We start from the raw sequence: 18,129 nt of genomic DNA, 5'->3' as shown, positions 1-18,129 counted from the left end.
AGTGGAAGAAGCATCAAGTTTCAAGACAGCCTTTGTTTCGCACTGAACTGTTGCAGTTCCTTGTTCTTCCATTCGGATTGTGCAATGCGCCAGCCTCAATCCAGCAGCTCATGAACAACGTTCTAGCTGGACTCCTCTACAGATGTTGGGTGGTGTACCTAATGACATTGTGATTGACTCCCCCACCTTCGAACAGCACCTTAAGGATTTCCAAGAAGTATTGAGCAAACTGCAATCTGCAGGTCTCTGTGAGAGCTTCTTTTGCTAGGTTCCTTCATTATTATATTAAGAATGAGCAGGTGATACACTTATAGGAGGCTGTGTGGTCCAGTGGTTAAAGAAAGGGGCTTGTAAGTAGAAGGTCCCCGGTTCAAATCTCACCTCAGCCCCTGACTCATTGTGTGTCCCTGAGCAAGTCACTTAACCTCCTTGTGCTCCGTCTTTCGGGTGAGACGTAGTTGTAAGTGACTCTGCAGCTGATGCATAGTTCACACACCCTAGTCTCTGTAAGTTGCCTTGGATAAACGCTTCATGTGGCTGCTGCTGCCACAACCTACTTCATTCAGTTTTTAGATTTTGCTGTTCGGACTTTACAAAAGAAAATGCTATTTAAAATCACAAACACCTTGAAATAAATTAAAACATCTTATGATTGTAAAAACTACTTAGTTTGTGTGGTAGAAATTCTATGAGAAACCAGTCTTGTAAATCCATATAGTCTCCCAACTAAAATATTAAGGTCATTATAGAGACAGTATTTAGAATATGTAGTTAAAATGTGGTATGGCATAATTGCAAATATTTTTAAAAAATGGCTTTACCTGTATTGGCTTTTAAAGTTGCTGTTTTAACTGATTAAAGTACCTTTTGTTGATAGTTGAAATGAAATGTAAAAAACATGACCACACTGAAATAAACTTAAATATCCTACATTTAACCCTGTACTTTAGAGTACTGTAATCTGGGGCCAATGTTGGAAATCCTGAGGTATTTTGAAGTGATGTATGCGCATCTGCACCCCCCGATTCTGACTCGAGTTCTAAATCTCAAGCACTGATTGTAGTCGCCAGAGATCACTATTTGGCAGCTTGGGTTGCATGGACGTGCTAATCTGGACTGTTTACTTCTTGCTGCCAAAAAAAAGAGCAGCTCTGTTGAGTCTCTTTTTTTTTTTGGTTTGTGTATATTAATCACACACATCAGACAGAGCTGGATTTTCAATTGACGTTTAAGAAACTTTCGCGCAAATTCTGGCAAGCTAGTAAATCGTTTCAAGACAAAACACAAATATTTACAATTTCTGTCAACTATGTAATGTATGCCGGACACGGGCATGGATTTTTGCCTTCATGTACACGTGGAATAACCCAGATGGGGTGTACGATGTAGCTTAACAGACTGCACATAAATGAATTTGCTCGGGTGAAATAGACTGAAAACATCTCTAACCTAAAGAGCCTTCCCAGTTGAAAGCTAAAATGGCTAATTACCATTTCTCATCTAGAAAAACGTGTTGCAATACTTGTGATGTTTTGTATCTTGAATAACCAATGAATGCAACCAAGTGTAATCTCGTACCGGATATCATTATTTGTGCAGAATCGTCTTTTATTAACCCGACCTAATACTTTAAATAGCTGCTGATAAATTGCAGTAAAATCAGCAGCGGCAACGTCATAGTAGTGGGCGTGTTTTTTTGAAACCGCCGCTTATGATTGGTTGCAGAAACGCTCCAAACCCAGCTTGCAAAACTGATTGGCTAGCCTCCCCGTCGGCGAGTTGAGAAGGGCGGAGAGGGGATGTGAAACTGCATACTGGAGTAGCCATGTTAGCTATTATTGCGTTTTATTTTACTAAGAAATATCCTTACTGTGGATCTGAAGTAGCGTCAGTTTCGTCCCTCTGCTTTGTGCGGCTCAACGAGTTTTGTATTCCAAAGCTGCTGCTCGCCATGTGTGGGGTCACTGTGTTTTCTTTGATCTATTAACAGATTGCACTGTTTTCTTTTTGTTTATCTGAATGGTTTTAGTTAAAGTGACGGTTTAGATGTGAAACGGAAGTCCTGAGATCGACTAAAGAAACAACAACAACTTTCGCGCCGACTTGCAGAGAGGTACAGAGGAGAGAGGTAAACCAAACTTAATTTATCGTAATTTAATTCACATTGCTTATTTTTAAAACGTACTGCAATACAGTAGACTGCATATCAATTTCAAAACGGAATTTGAAAACGGGACTGCTCAAAAATGAAGTTTTAATTGTAATTACATTTATACGGGGACGTCGTTTCAGAAAACTTCTGCCGGGGGGTGGGCTGGGGTCACGGAGGTCATTCTGTGTGTATTTTCTCAATAGCATTATGAATGAGAACAAAATTAAAATAAAAACAGGCTTTGGGACCGTTTACAACGAGGCAGCGTGCTGCGGTTTGTCAACATCGTTCTTATTCTTAAAATAAATTACAAATGTGTAATGCAGGTATTTTTAAAGCACGCCACTGGTTTATAACAAACTCGGAAAATGTCGTTCCACTAGATCTCGTTTTTTGGTAATGAAGTGTGTAAGGTTACGACCGTCGTGTTCACAGAAACTTGTATGTTTTAACGCTAACCTAATTGTTCTGCGGCCAGCTTCCGATGTCAAAATCAAGTTACGTTTTGAAAACTGTAACAGTTACATACTGTAACTACTGCTACATTAAACACACAGCGGTACAATATCACGTTATAAAAACATTTTAGAGTAGCAGCTAGTGGCATTATACTACTCATTTCAGATCATTATTTTTATTTATTTATTATTTTCTCATCGGGCCAATTCAGTTTAACAATGTATTTTACAGCGTCCATCCGAATGCATCCAGAGGCTTGCAATCCAATACCAGCGCTCAATAATCTTCTATTGAGTAATACATGATCAACCGTATCAAAAGCCTTGGAGAGATCAATAAACAGAGACATGCCTGTTGATTTCTTATCTAGAGCCATTGTGATGTCATCCGTGACTTTCAATGCTGCAGTCCTGGTACTGGGACTCGACCTGAAACCACACTGCATATTGCATCCAAATAACATTTAATTGATTACTGACCAAGGATTCTAAAATTTTTGCCAAAATTAACAAATTTGAAATTGGTCTGCAGTTATTCAAGTCGGATGGATTTCCAGCTTTTAACAGAGGAGTAACTTAAGCTGATTTCCATACATTAGGCAGTTCATAGGACTGAAAAGTTATAAATACAAGTAATAGGTTCTGCAGTAATTGCAAGCAGCTGTTTTTAATACAATTGGATCTAGACCACCAGGACCTGCAAGCTTCCTACAGTCAATAGCTTGTAGAGATTTTAAAATAGCAGTAACCTGAAAAGAACAACATTGAAAAATGGTAGACCATGGCGAGGATAGACTGTTGCTTTCTGAGCTGATAAAAGTTCAGAATTAGAGGCTTCATTATTATTTAGCAGACGCCTTTATCCAAGGCGACTTACAGAGACTAGGGTGTGTGAACTATGCGTCAGCTGCAGAGTCACTTACAACTACGTCTCACCCGAAAGACGGAGCACAAGGAGGTTAAGGGACTTGCTCAGAGTCACACAATGAGTCAGTGGCTGAGGTGGGATTTGAACCAGGGATCTCCAGAAAGCTATTGACAGTTCAGTTTGTTTACAATCCCCAGCACTAATTTATCAAACTGACTTCGAGGTATGTTTTTAATGGATTCAAATACTTAAGTTTTTTTTTTTCAGAACTTGAATTATTCAACGATTCAGACACTCAGTGTTTACATAAATCACAATTCGGTTTTTTTATTGTGATAAAATGGCTGCCGTTTCTTTTTTTTTAAAATTGTGTTGGCGTATGGATATCTACCAGTGATTTGCCCCTTTCTTAAAAGAAGTGCTGACCATGCTGTAATATCAACACCCCATGTGACCTGTTTTGACCAATCAGGACAAAGTATTCAAAAAGACCCATTTTATAACTCTGAAATACACTTCTGTGCTTAAAGCTTACACATTTTAAATTAATTTAGCTATATCTCAGAGATTATGCACAGACAAGTTATTTTAGACATATTTTGTTAAGTATCTATTTCAATAGTTCAACCATATCTCTTCGTCACAATGATATAATCGTCAGTGTTTGTAGTAGGGGTTGCTCTGTTCTGTGGTCCAATGCAATCAAAGCACTGAATCTTGTGTCCTTTGCTGTCCTGACTGTATGCTGAGTCTTGTATCCTGTGCTGTCCTGACTGTGCTGAGTCTTGTGTCCTGTGCTGTCCTGACTGTGCTAAGTCTTGTGTCCTGTGCTGTCCTGGCTGTGCTGAGTCTTGTGTCCTGTGCTGTCCTGACTGTGCTGAGTCTTGTGTCCTGTGGCAGTGCCCTAGCGCTCTGGTGTAGGTTCTGCATACTTTGTCAGAGTCCTGATTAAGATCCAGATCTTGGAACACACAGTTTTATTACCATATGAATTTGATTTTCTTTAATTATGCAATCAATAGAGATAAATGCATCAAATGCAGCAAATCACTTAACCTCCTTGTGCTCCGTCTTTCGGGTGAGACGTAATTGTAAGTGACTCTGCAGCTGATGCATAGTTCACACACCCTAGTATCTGTAAGTCGCCTTGGATAAAGGCGTCCGCTAAATAAACAAATAATAATAATAATAATAATAATAATAATAATAATAATAAATTAGAGCCAAGTTGCCAGATTGCATTAAAACATTGATTATGTAGTTATACGCTGACAATAGTGCTAGTATGAATGCCAATGTGAATCTAAAGCCTGAAGGTTTTGTATCCTAGCAACGCCCTGATGTTGGTAGACAGCCTTCGAGGCAGCACCAGCGTGCGTATAGGGATGCTCTTCTGCAGCCAGATCCTCCTTTTTTTCAAACCTCATTGAGGAAGGTCATGGTAGCCTAGGGATCTTTTTTCTATTAACACATGTTGGAGCCAAATATAAAGTCTACTGTATCTTATTCTAAAGACCAGTGTAATACATTTTTGAATTGTTTCAAACCAAAGTTGGTAATATTAGACACCAGCTTTCACGCCCCTCTATACCTGTACTGTCTTGTTAAACTCCATGCTTGAGTTTGCTGGGATCCTCCTTTCTGATTTTGTTCAGGTTACTCCATCAAGCCTGACTGCATTTGTTATTAAAATGCGACCCACAGCATGCTTCTTAGACCCTGTTTCCACTATCTAGCTTTTCAGTTCTTTGCCCATTGGAAACTCAAATCATAAATGATTCCTTGTGTTCTGGGGTTGTGTTTTCGGCGTTTAAACTAGCTGCTGTTAAACCCTTGATTAAAAAAAAAAAAAAATCAGTGATGTGTTAATGGCTACTGATTCAGGTGCATTATCCATTCTGGTTCTTCTAGACTTTAGTGCTGCATTTGATTCTGTTAACCATGATATTCTTTTCGAAAGTTGTGTTGGTATTTCTGGGTGAGAACTTTTTTTTTTTTTTTACAGTTGAATGGTGATAAGACTGAAGTAATGATACTTGGCTCTCAGCATTAAATGCGTAAACTCGACAACTTTAGTATGGTTATTGATGGGCTTGAGATTAGGTCTAGCTCTGAAATGAGAAATCTTGGTATTATTTTTTACCCTAGTCTAGCCTTTGAGTCCCACATGCGGAATGTCACCAGGGTGTCATTTTTTCTTTTATGTAATATTGTCGATTTCATTCTATTCTGTTTGTGTCTGATGCTGAGAAGTTAGTACATGCCTTTGTCCCTTCTAGACAATAAATAATAAATTAGAACATTAATAAATGTTCTAATATAATTAAGTCAAGTAGATGGGATTTAGTGTTTTCCCGTTTTCTTAAACAATGTGATGTTTAGTTTCTGCGTGGTGCTTGAAAATGTCTCCACACTTAAATAAAATACACAATCTCTGTGACATCACACGAAGAATAAAAAAACAAGCAGCCAGTGAAATGCAGTATCACTCCCCTATCCAATGATATGTGTTCTCTAACAGAAGGACTTCAGTATGATCATGTTTACATGATCACGGTCCTTGAAGGGTTAAGGAATGTATCGCTAGAAAATAGCTTTGAGCTTGTGATGCAGAGGAAATGAATTCACACCAGTCTGTTTTATTTGTAGTAAGGAAAAGCTTTAATCACGAGCTTGTGAGGTTACACAGGTGATAAAACACAGGGTAAGCTCTCCAATCAACAGTTTACAACTCCTTTTATACCTCATTACAGTTACAAATTCAGTCCCGCCCCCCTCCCCGTTATTGGGTAAGTTTTGCCGCATAGGCGTGCATCTCCAGTTGTCATCTGTTGATTGGTACTACTTCTACTGCAAGGGCCGGTCTCCACCTGTAACAAGGGCAGGTTGTTCTAGAAGGTTCCTTCTTGCCCCCTAAAGTTGTTTGACTCTGTTTAAGCGTTCAGTCTGTCACGTACACAGTTTGGTTTCGGTAAGGCTTCCTGTTCTGCTCTATGCAGACAGCCTGTGGTTAAGCTTGGCTTCCTGTTCGTGCTAAACTAGATCTGTGCAGACAGTTAATCGTACAATGTTTAACTGCCTTTGCTACTGCAAAAGCTTATAAGTACTTATGTGGAGTAGTGGTGAGGGCTCTGGACTCTTGTCCGGAGGGTTGTGGGTTCAATTCCAGGTGGGGGACACTGCTGCTGGACCCTTGAGCAAGGTACTTTACCTAGATTGCTCCAGTAAAAACCCAAGTGCACAAATGGGTAATTGTATGTAAAAATAATGTGATATCTTGTAACAATTGTAAGTCGCCTTGGATAAGGACGTCTGCTTAGAAATAAATAATAATAATACATTAACATTTGGCTGACCTAAAATCCTACTTCAGCTTGTTTCTTCATTGTCAGATAATCTAATTTAAGAAACAGCCATGGTTTAACATTGCTAATTATAGCTTTATTAAAGGCAGGTAGCGGGGAAAGAAATAAACTCAACAGTAATTAAATACGTAATTAATTTGGCTTACTTACTTAGGGAAAGCCCAGCCTTCGGTCTGAAGAATGAAGAATGCAGTGCTTTGCATTTCTTGTTCTGTACATGTTTGAGTGGCAGTGTGACCTTTTAATGGTGTTGTCTCGTACATTATCAATGGAATTACAGCAAAACTGGAATAGTATCCCACCATCCTCCCTATAGATGATACGTTTTTTAGCTCTGTCTTGTACTGAAACATTGCATTATTTTTTCATTGGTGCAGCCGCTGTATTGAGTTTCAGCAGAGACACGCGAGTGAAGTCACATGATGAAAACTCAACTTGGCTGTATGCAGTGAAAAAAAAAACCAATGCCTTGTATTATAATAAGTAATTTACAATCTCTAGAAACCACAGCAAAAAAATACTACAAACTGAGTTCAATACTCAAATATTTTTCTAAGGTTTAAACACCTGCCTGGCTTAATAAGACTAACATAAAATATATGCTTATTCAGATGCAGACCTACGTAGGCTTGCCCACTGATGCAGTTTAGTTTTACAGCTTGCTAGCAATAGAGATAATGAAGCAATGGATTACAATCCCAGGGACACAAAACGCTTGCATGACTAATCCAGAAACCCTTATTTTTGTTTTTCAGATCAGTTTATATTTGTACCTGACAATTTTAATTTCTGATCGTTTTTTGAGGTCATGAAACCATTGCTGCTAAAACAAAACCGATGGTCACACCGTGGAGCCCACTATACAATTAATGTTAAATACATTTCATTAATTTATTTTCTTTGAGATGCACTATGGTTTAACGTAATACATTCATTTTCCTTCTAAATAGTAAATCTACTAAATAACCAATGACTTTTAAAACAAGTATTTGTACTGGTATATTTAAAATAAATGTATTTATGGAATATGTGAAATTATACAAAAACATGCATTGTGTTTTTCAGGTACTGATATGAAGGTGGTGCATCTTGGTAGAAGGCAAGGACTAGATATGGCATATTCTCATATTAAAGAAGAGCTTCCTGGACTGGAACCTGTCCATATTAAAGAGGAGGCCCCTGGACTGGAACCTGTCCATGTTAAAGAGGAGGCCCCTGGACTGGAACCTGTCCATGTTAAAGAGGAGGCCCCTGGACTGGAACCTGTCCATGTTAAAGAGGAGGCCCCTGGACTGGAACATGTCCATGTTAAAGAGGAGGCCCCTGGACTGGAACCTGTCCATGTTAAAGAGGAGGCCCCTGGACTGGAACATGTCCATGTTAAAGAGGAGGCCCCTGTGCTGGAACATGTCCATGTTAAAGAGGAGGCCCATGTGCTGGAACATGTCCATGTTAAAGAGGAGGCCCCTGGAGTGGAAGCTGTCCATGTTAAAGAGGAGGCCCCTGGACTGGAACATGTCCATGTTAAAGAGGAGGCCCCTGGACTGGAACATGTCCATGTTAAAGAGGAGAGTCCTGTGCTGGAACATGTCCATGTTAAAGAGGGGGCCCCTGGACTGGAACATGTCCACGTTAAACAAGAGGTAGCCAAGCCTGATGATTTATTACATAGAGAGTCCTCTCAAGCCATGTATGCTAATGGAGAGGAGGGGACTGAGCTGGGTTCCATTCAGAGGAACCATCACATCTCCCAGCTGGAGGCTATCCAAATAAATCCTGCATCACAACATGCACCAAGGTCACCTTCACCCTGTGGGACAACAATGTTAGAAAAAGAACATGAATGTGGAAAGAGCTTCACTCATTTAGGAAACTTCAAACACCAGCAACTTCACACAGGAGAGAAACCACACCAATGTATACATTGTGGGAAAAGTTTTGGTTATTTAGGAAGCTTCAAAAAACACCAGCAAATCCACACGGGAGAGAGCTCACAACAGTGTAATCAATGCGGGAAGAGCTTCTCTCGGTTAGGAAACCTTAAGCAACACCAGCAAACTCACACAGGAGAGAAACCACACCACTGTATACTTTGTGGGAAGAGTTACGGTCATTTACCAACCTTTAAAAGACATCAGAGAATCCACACAGGCGAGAAACCACACCAGTGTAATGAATGTGGAAAGAGCTTCTCTTGGTTAGAACACTTTAAGCAACACCAGCGAACTCACACAGGAGAGAAACCACACCACTGTGTACTTTGTGGGAAAAGTTTTGCTCAGTTAACAACCTTTAAAAGACACCAGCAAATTCACACAGGAGAGAAACCACACCAGTGTAACGAATGTGGGAAGAGCTTCGCTCGTTTAGGAAGCCTTAAAAAACACCAGCCAGTTCACACAGGAAATAAACCACACCAGTGTAATGAATGTGGAAAGAGCTTCTCTTGGTTAGGACACTTTAAGCAACACCAGCGAACTCACACAGGAGAGAAACCACACCACTGTGTACTTTGTGGGAAAAGTTTTGCTCAGTTAACAACTTTTAAAAGACACCAGCAAATCCACACAGGAGAGAAACCACACCAGTGTAACGAATGTGGTAAGAGCTTCGCTCGTTTAGGAAGCCTTAAAAAACACCAGCGAGTTCACACAGGAAATAAACCACACCAGTGTAATGAATGTGGAAAGAGCTTCTCTTGGTTAGGACACTTTAAGCAACACCAGCGAACTCACACAGGAGAGAAACCACACCACTGTGTACTTTGTGGGAAAAGTTTTGCTCAGTTAACAACTTTTAAAAGACACCAGCAAATCCACACAGGAGAGAAACCACACCAGTGTAACGAATGTGGTAAGAGCTTCGCTCGTTTAGGAAGCCTTAAAAAACACCAGCGAGTTCACACAGGAGAAAAACCACACCAGTGTAGTGAATGTGAGAAGAGCTTTGCTGAATTAGGAAACTTTAAAAAACACCAGCAAGTTCACACAGGAGAGAAACCTCACCACTGTATAAATTGTGGGAAGAGCTTTACTCGGTTAGGAAGCCTTAAAAGACACCAGCGAATTCACACAGCGGTGAAACCATAACCATTGTGCTGAATGTAGGGGAAAGGTTTGATTTGGTGGGACACCTTAAACCACCAGAAAACTCATGTAAGACAGAAACCCTGTAACTGAAGAGATGAACTTCAATTGATATGAAAACACATATCAATTATATTGGTTATTACACACACACAGTACCTTGGAAATGTTATTTAAATACGGTATGCTGGAATAATTCAGTATTGTTTAACTGCATTTAAAACATGTAACACAGCAGCTTGCAAGATATTGGATTTCAAAGTCCTTTGTATGATTTTACAATTTAAAAGTGCAAATGAAGATTAAAATCACAAACATAAATTTATTATATTAATATGATTGTATAACCAATTAATTTAGGAGGTATACGACCTACAAGAAAAGTCTAATAAATCCATAAGAACTGAAGGTCTCCCAACTAGTATAGATTACAAAAAAAAAAACAATAGTCATAATATGTGTTGTACAAAAAGAAAAAAAATGACTTGGAGTTGTTCATTGAAGTGAACATGTTTTTGTGAAACAGTACCAGGCCATAAAACTCACAAGAGCTGCTGCATTCCTGTAGGTTCATACACATTCGTGTCGCTGGCACTGAAACTGTGGAATTAGCTGCCACCATCTGCAGGAGGCACCACACATAAGACCAGCAAAAGAACAGGAGATATTTGACACATTATTATTACTATTATTATTATTATTTATTTCTTAGCAGACGCCCTTATCCAGGGCGACTTACAATTGTTACAAGATATCACATTATTTCACATTATACAGATATCACATTATTTTTACATACAATTCCCCATTTATACAGTTGGGTTTTTACTGGAGCAATCTAGGTAAAGTACCTTGCTCAAGGGTACAACAGCAGTGTCCCCTACTGGGGATTGAACCCACAACCCTCTAGTCAAGAGTCCAGAGTCCTAACCGCTACTCCACACTGCTGCCCCACATAAATTAAATATTACACTTCATGAAAAGTCATAAGACTGGATTCTGGAATGGAAATGGAAACAGTCATTTTTATAGTAAATACTAGCCAGCCTGTGTTTTTACTTCCTTTCCCATTGGAAAGGCTGTGCATTTGAGACCACATAGTTCTCATGAGAGTGTGCTAGCGACAGTACAGTAGGAGTCTCTGATAGTATGTGGTAGATACAAAGTGAACGCTATGAATGAAACACAATCGACAGCCATGGAAACGAGTTCAGCATCACCCTATAGAATAACTCACTGTGCTTCATAAAGTCGAATGAAACCTGCTGAACAATGTTAAGTTAACATATTCAATTACATAGCGCTTTGTAGTTTTCCATAGTACTTGTAGAAGAACTGACACAAATCTAAATGTGACATTTCTAAATCTTACATGATATGCCATTATGGTTTCCGGTAGACTTTCTGTATCATTTTGTAGTTTCTTTGATTACATGATGTTAAATAAAAGATCTAACAAAAAGTGCGTGCATCAACTGAGAAACAGGATCATATTTTATAAAAGGGATACACACCTAAAAACAAACTTAACACACAAAAACATAACAAACAGGAAAATCAGCTTAAATAATCCAGATTTCCTTCCATTCAGAATGTGCTTTGCCTGGTCAGGCTTGCTTCTGTTCAAAATAAAAACAGCAGGTGGTACATTTTATGGTCCCACATTATGTGGTACTCGCCACAATGTGCCTCTTGATTTTTCAGACTCCTTTGTTGTTTCATCGCAATCCTTTTGTAGCTGTTCACGCATGCGGTTGTCAAGAGATCGATCCATTGGCAAAACTGGAGTTGCTTTTCCCTGGCTTTCCAGCTCTGACATCATATTTTTGAAATTCTTCAGTTCGTGCTGCTGCAGTTGTGAGGAGAGCAGTTTTGATTTTTGTTTAAAAGCTGTCACAGAAGTAATCATTTCAACAATGTTGTCTCGTTTCCTTGCAGCTCTAAATTGAGTTTGTTCAGCTGAGCAGCAACTTCAGTCAAAAAATCCAAATCTAACAGCCACGCTTCATCTTCCAGCTGCTTGTATTAAGCATCTCGAGGCCAGAAACTCCTTGATTTCAGTTAATAGACCCCTAAATCTCTGCAGAAATGTTCCTCTACTAAGCCAACTTACATCCATGTGTAGCAAGAGCTCTGCGTGTTCAGCTTCACTTTCTTCCAGTTGAGACCTGAAAGGCGTCCCTGCAGACAGTGAAAGAAAGGGTATTGTTCATTTCCAGACCCTTGCCAGAGCACACTACTGCATTACACTGTAACAAAGCATTTATGTTTTTGGCAAGTTGATAAAATACAAGTGTTTTCATTTTATTATATTATACCTTTTAGGAGGTCTTTTTTCAACAGGAGTATTTTTTTTTAATAAATTATGTTACCTTAGGTACCCTAGGGTAAACTAAAGGGATTTCTTCACAATTCAACTTTAATTATTAAACCTGTAGTTATTATACTGTGGAGGTGTGTCACAAAGACAGCAGGAGTGGGTGGCGTCAGACCAGAAGCAGGAAATAAAACGACAGAGAGGTGTGGTTTGGTGGAGCTGAGCGAATGGTTTCGCTCTGCATTTAATAAACAGAACAGAAAATAAAAAGGTTGAACAAACAAACACAAACACAAAACAGGACACGGCACTTACGCCAAAGTAAATAGACAAACAAAACGAACTAACACTTAACAAACGGTGAGAACAAACACTTTACGTTTTTATTTTGTTTTTATTTTGCTTTTCTTTCTCCTCCTCTCTCTCTCCCGTTCTCCACTCTCGAACACCCAACCCCGAGTGAGTCAAACGTGCATCTATATATACTGTTGTGCTGGGATTCAATTACTAATTAATTATTCACTTGAATCCCAGCACGTGAATTAATTCTGTGCAACCCCGTGCTCACATACTATACTTTAAATGCACGTGAAGTGATGTGCAATCCCGTGCCTAAATACAATTATGCAATTTAAATACTCGTGCTGCACACACCCATTTATATCTCGTGTACCAATGACTATACACCAACATTAACACACGCAACATACAACATATAACACAGAAAATACACACAGGGGCAGGCACTTCGTCACAAGGTGGAATTTATATTTTCTGAATATTTGTGTATCTAACTTTTAATGCTTAATCAGCAGGGAGCATTTGCGTTCATAATCTGCTTAGCTACAGTAATTTAGTATCAAAATAACTATAAAGTTTATATTTGAAGTTTTTTATGTTTATGCTAAGCTGAAGCAAATTTCAGAAGGAACATTTTGTGGCTTTCTTTACAGAAGTAAAGCAGACACCTCCATCCTGTCACAAACTCATGAGATGTCTGGGCAGACAGTCAAAAGTGACAGGTGTCTAGTTTAGATACAAAGAGAGATGGAAAATAAGTTTGTATGTGCGGGTAAGGTGTGAGCTAACAGGGTGAGCATATTGGATATTGAACAAAAAGATGGGAGGGAATCACCCATGAGGTTTGTGTATAGATATGTGTTTTTATTAATTAAGTATTTGCTTATAAGTTTTCATTTTATTCCATATATAGAATATTGCTTCGGCTTAGGACTCAGGGTGCAGTTCCGCTTAAATGTGTCTATAAGATATGTTTCTACTTCTGTAAAATCATGGCATGCCATGACAGCGAGTGAGGAAATAAGTCTTGGTAAAAACAACCCCTTATATGGAAACCTCCTGAAACCGTCTATGTGATGTAAGTGACTGTATAACTGCGTGCTGAAAGGCTGCATCATTAAGTCAGACTTGTGTTTTGAACGCATTTGCTGGCTTCCTTTGCACATCGTATTAAAGGTTGTTGTAAGACCACTGCTCCTGGTTTCCTGTGTCAAGTCCTTTCAAATACCTACTACAATACTCAACATAACAATTATATAATAATTCAATCATGAATCGGTTAATTAACATATATAACTGAGCTTATATATCAAAATAGTACCACCCCCCCCCTATTTCCTAATTATTCTGCAAACACATTTATTATTATTATTATTTATTTCTTAGCAGACGCCCTTATCCAGGGCGACTTACAATTGTTACAAGATACCACATTATACATTATTTCACATTATACAGATATCACATTATTTTACATACAATTACCCATTTATACAGTTGGGTTTTTACTGGAGCAATCTAGGTAAAGTACCTTGCTCAAGGGTACAGCAGCAGTGTCCCCCACTGGGGATTGAACCCACAACCCTCCGGTCAAGAGTCCAGAGCCCTAACCACTACTCCACACTGCTGCCCTATTTACATAGTTACTATAACACAGATCTAGATTTATAAAGGAATAAAATACAAACTATTGCACTAACATAATGAAATAAAAACACAGTATAAAGCAAATAGTTATTTTCACAGATTATATCAAATAAATGGAAAGCATTAATATATCCAATGAAATACAGATTACTGTACATGCAGGTACAGTTCATACATCGATAAACGTATTTCTAAAGTTTAAAATATCACAAAATGAATTGCTTTCATGTATTTGTATTTTTATTTCAAAGGACAACGAAGACATCGAATACAGTTTTTGTTGGGCTGAGAGTGACAGCTGCAACCCCAATCAAATCCACCATCTTCAAAGTGAACAGCCTGTCAATCAAGCTGTGCAACACTGCAAACGCTTATATAGATGAGAGGGAAATACTTTTAAAAAAATAACATTACAATTACAATACACCCTCGCTATAAAGAACATGCTGGGGTCCAAGCCTTTGTTCGTTATATCGAGGGGTTTGTTATAGCGAAAGTACAAGCAAAATAAACGATAAACTGTTGGAATAAGTTACAGATGTCAGTCCTACAGATGTCAGGACTGCCCAGTCCCTGACCACATTCCGGCGCCTCCTTAAGACTCACCTCTTCAGACAGCACCTGTAGAACGCCTCTGTTTTTCCCCTGGGACACTTATCACCCTTCCTTAAATGCGCTTTACTTGCTCTTATCTGCCCCCTATTTTACTGCATTTAATCCTGTACTTCAGAGTACTGTAATCTACCAAGTGTTTAATCTGCAGTATTTTGTATTTAATCATATCCTGATGTAACTGTCAATTTTGCTTTGCCGCATGTTTGCTGAACAAGCCAGAAAAACAGCGCTTTTTGACAACCTACATTCACGACAGAGATATGCCTGCGTCACCGCTTCTTTCAAACGATCAATACAGTTTCCAGCTTTGTTGTAACATCAATTATTTACAGCGCTCTCTTTTTATTAAGACAAAACAATTGACTTCACTGCGGAGGGGGCATCCCATGCGTACAGACCAGGATGTTGACAGTGTGTGTTTATATGATCTTTTTAATATATTTTATTTGGGGTCCAGGGGCCAGGTCCGTTATAGCTGAATGTTAGTTATAATGAAGGGTGTTAGCGAGGGTGTGCTGTATTTAGTAAATCCCCAAATCCAATGGAACCCTCACTTTTCTAATTAGTTAAAAAAAACAATCTGACTTAATTGATTCACTGTATAGAACTAGCGAGGAGAAATTACGATGTAACCAACTTAATTATTTTAACCTACCACCGGCCTCTCTATAATATTTGGTCAGTTGTACTGCAGTTGTAATGTTTATTTTGAGTATGAGAAGAGATAATGGCAAAACTAAAAAAACACCCGATACGCATGCCAGCGTCAGTGACACACTGTTGCTGGAGGTGAAAAACACTCGGTGTCTCCTGGCGCTGGTGTGTAACACCTGTAACATGTTAAACCAGCGCTCAGTGTGTAACACCTGTAACATGTTAAACCAGCGCTCAGTGTGTAACACCTGTAACATGTTAAACCAGCGCTCAGTGTGTAACACCTGTAACATGTTAAACCAGCGCTCAGTGCCGCACCGCCGCGGACCAGCAGACCATTGCGAGCTAGCAAGCCAATATAGAAAGTGTCACATGACAAGTGTTCGTGTGGTGTTTTTGCTTGCTGAAATCATCTTTAGAAACTTTATTTTTATTTTTGATGGCGCACATTGTAAGTGATATTCTGGAAGACGAGGCTCCCTTTTCAAAGCGCGTAGAAATAAGCAATCATCAGCGACAGTGCTTCCCGGCAGCTTTTGTCGAAATTCTCTTTTTATATTTATTTTCTGTTAACATTAGTTTATGGATAATCTTGTTTGCTTTTAAACCAATTAAATTGTTACAAAAAAATAGACTATTCTATAGTCCATTCATTTTAATTCCGTACATGGTCTTGTTGTACTAGTGCTCAAATACACACTCCCTTTTTTCTTTATATATTTACCCGAAACCTTCTTAATATAATTTTAGGAAATTACATGTCAGCGCCGTGCTTGCATCCAGAGCGCGTCTGCCGATGAAAATAAAAATACGGCTAAAAACAAAACAGTATTCGGTTCAACAGAGACAGTTAGTAACTTAAAAACACATAAGCCAAGTGCTCCGTGTCTGTCTGTACAGTTTGAAATTTGAATGCGCCGCCCCTGCTAGCTCTGCGACGCTCAGCCAATAGGCAGGGACGGGGCGTTGAAAAGCATTGTGGGAAATGTCGTTTTAAGACCTTGAAATATTCCTTTGCTTCTATGCCTGATCCCACATTCCCACAATTCTTTTCAACGTCCCGTCCCTGCCTATTGGCTGAGCGTCGCAGAGCTAGCACTGTCCATACCATACTAAATCCTGAGCCAATCACAGCCCACTACGTTTGTTTATCTAAGAGCTGTTGTATCCTTGGGTTTTTCATCACAGTGTGTACCTGGAAAATTCACATAATGACATCACTGCATTGAGAGCCAGAGCGGCGACTTCAATGATATTTTTAAATCCCCTACATGTCTGTTTAGCATTTCTGCCACGCTGCCACTAAGGGAATTGAACACAGCTGATGGAAGCTGCAAAGGGGTTAACCTCTCCCCACATTTAGCAGTGTGGAGCAGTGCTAGGATGCTCTCATTTGCCAGCTACAGCGCCTGTCATTCAAAGTGCCTACTTTGAAACGAGCGGGTTAAGTGATACCTCTGTGATCCATTAATAATAACGGTGTGGCTTCCAATACAGAATGCTTTATCTACAGTTATTGCGCAGGTATAGTTTCTTACCAAAAAGATCAAAGAAGTCGCCTTTATTTAAAAATAAATAAGCAAGTCCCCGGTTCACATCCCGGCTCAGCCACTGACTCATTGTGTGACCCTGAGCAAGTCACTTCACCTCCTTGTGCTCCGTCTTTCGGGTGAGACGTAGTTGTAAGTGACTCTGCAGCTGATGCATAGTTCACACACCCTAGTCTCTAAGTCGCCTTGGATAAAGGCGTCTGCTAAATAAAATAATAATAATAAATAAATAAAATAAAAATAAAAATAATGTGGAGCACATTAAGTAAGTGTGCTTCCTCCTTTGATTGAAACATTTCCTTGGCAGAGTTTGCAAATTCCGTTTTCTCCTGCTTGTTAAAGAAATACCACCCAATGCTTTGCTTGGATGCCATTGCTGTGTATTCACAAGGCAGGATTTAGTGATCAGGAACGGCACTTTATTGTTACAACCAAACAGACGCACATTTCCCACTAACTTTTGCAACTGGCGTCAAAACCCAGCTGGATCAATTTACAGTAGCTATTGGGACAGCCCATAACGTAATAGCGGTGCTGTACTATTGCATTAGTTTAAAAACTGAACATAACAGCCATGTTAACAACAAGAACAAAAACAACAGCGGAATACGGCCACTAGGGGTCGACTGGAGCCTTCCAGTGACTAAATCCGCATCAAGTGGACTAAAAAGCAGTCTAGCAAATCCTGCAGATCTGTACTGAATTAGTCCTGATTGCAGCGTACCAAACAGCAAGTGGTTTAGCTAGTCTGAACAAGTGGAACAAGTTAGCGAGACCATGAGGACGAACCCAAAACAAGCCTCTACAAGGGCGGATGGAAATTCACAAGTTAAGGTGTAAAGACAAACTCAGACATTTTGTACATCGTCATTACCAACATTTGATAAATACAGTAATACACATAGGTCTATTAATGATAAACGCGTGTTTATTAGGCTGCATTAGGCGTGGTTCAGGCAAACTCATTTAAAATACATATTCCTAATCTATATCGATAGGCCTAATTGTATTTTCTGCGCACACTCCACACTAGCGGATCATACTTGAATTTGAACCCTATTGCTGCATGGACACTTTGGTGTTTATATAATACTAATTGTACATGTGACGTTTCAGT

General features: G+C 39.3%; 1 protein-coding gene across 2 annotated transcripts; it reads left to right on the top strand.

Annotated features, from left to right (window-relative positions):
• The first annotated feature begins 1,763 nt into the window (after positions 1-1,763).
• Positions 1,764-13,739, top strand: LOC131724827 (zinc finger protein 883-like). 2 transcript variants are annotated; one of them, XR_009320333.1, is made up of 3 exons: positions 1,764-2,128; positions 7,909-12,383; positions 13,005-13,739. XR_009320333.1 is itself a non-coding variant. In XM_059017700.1 (2 exons), exon 2 carries the CDS (start codon positions 7,917-7,919, stop codon positions 9,930-9,932), a length of 2,016 nt encoding a protein of 671 aa, XP_058873683.1. In that variant the 5' UTR covers positions 1,764-2,128; positions 7,909-7,916; the 3' UTR covers positions 9,933-13,739. The 2 variants fall into 2 exon arrangements, 1 of the variants encoding a protein (XP_058873683.1); XM_059017700.1 differs by having other exon boundaries at positions 7,909-13,739.
• The last annotated feature ends 4,390 nt before the right edge of the window (positions 13,740-18,129 follow it).

Source organism: Acipenser ruthenus, chromosome 57 (genome assembly GCF_902713425.1).
Source record: "Acipenser ruthenus chromosome 57, fAciRut3.2 maternal haplotype, whole genome shotgun sequence".
NCBI classification, from domain to species: domain Eukaryota; kingdom Metazoa; phylum Chordata; class Actinopteri; order Acipenseriformes; family Acipenseridae; genus Acipenser; species Acipenser ruthenus.
Note: the sequence above shows the minus strand (reverse complement) of the source record. Positions and strands in the feature narration are given on the sequence as shown.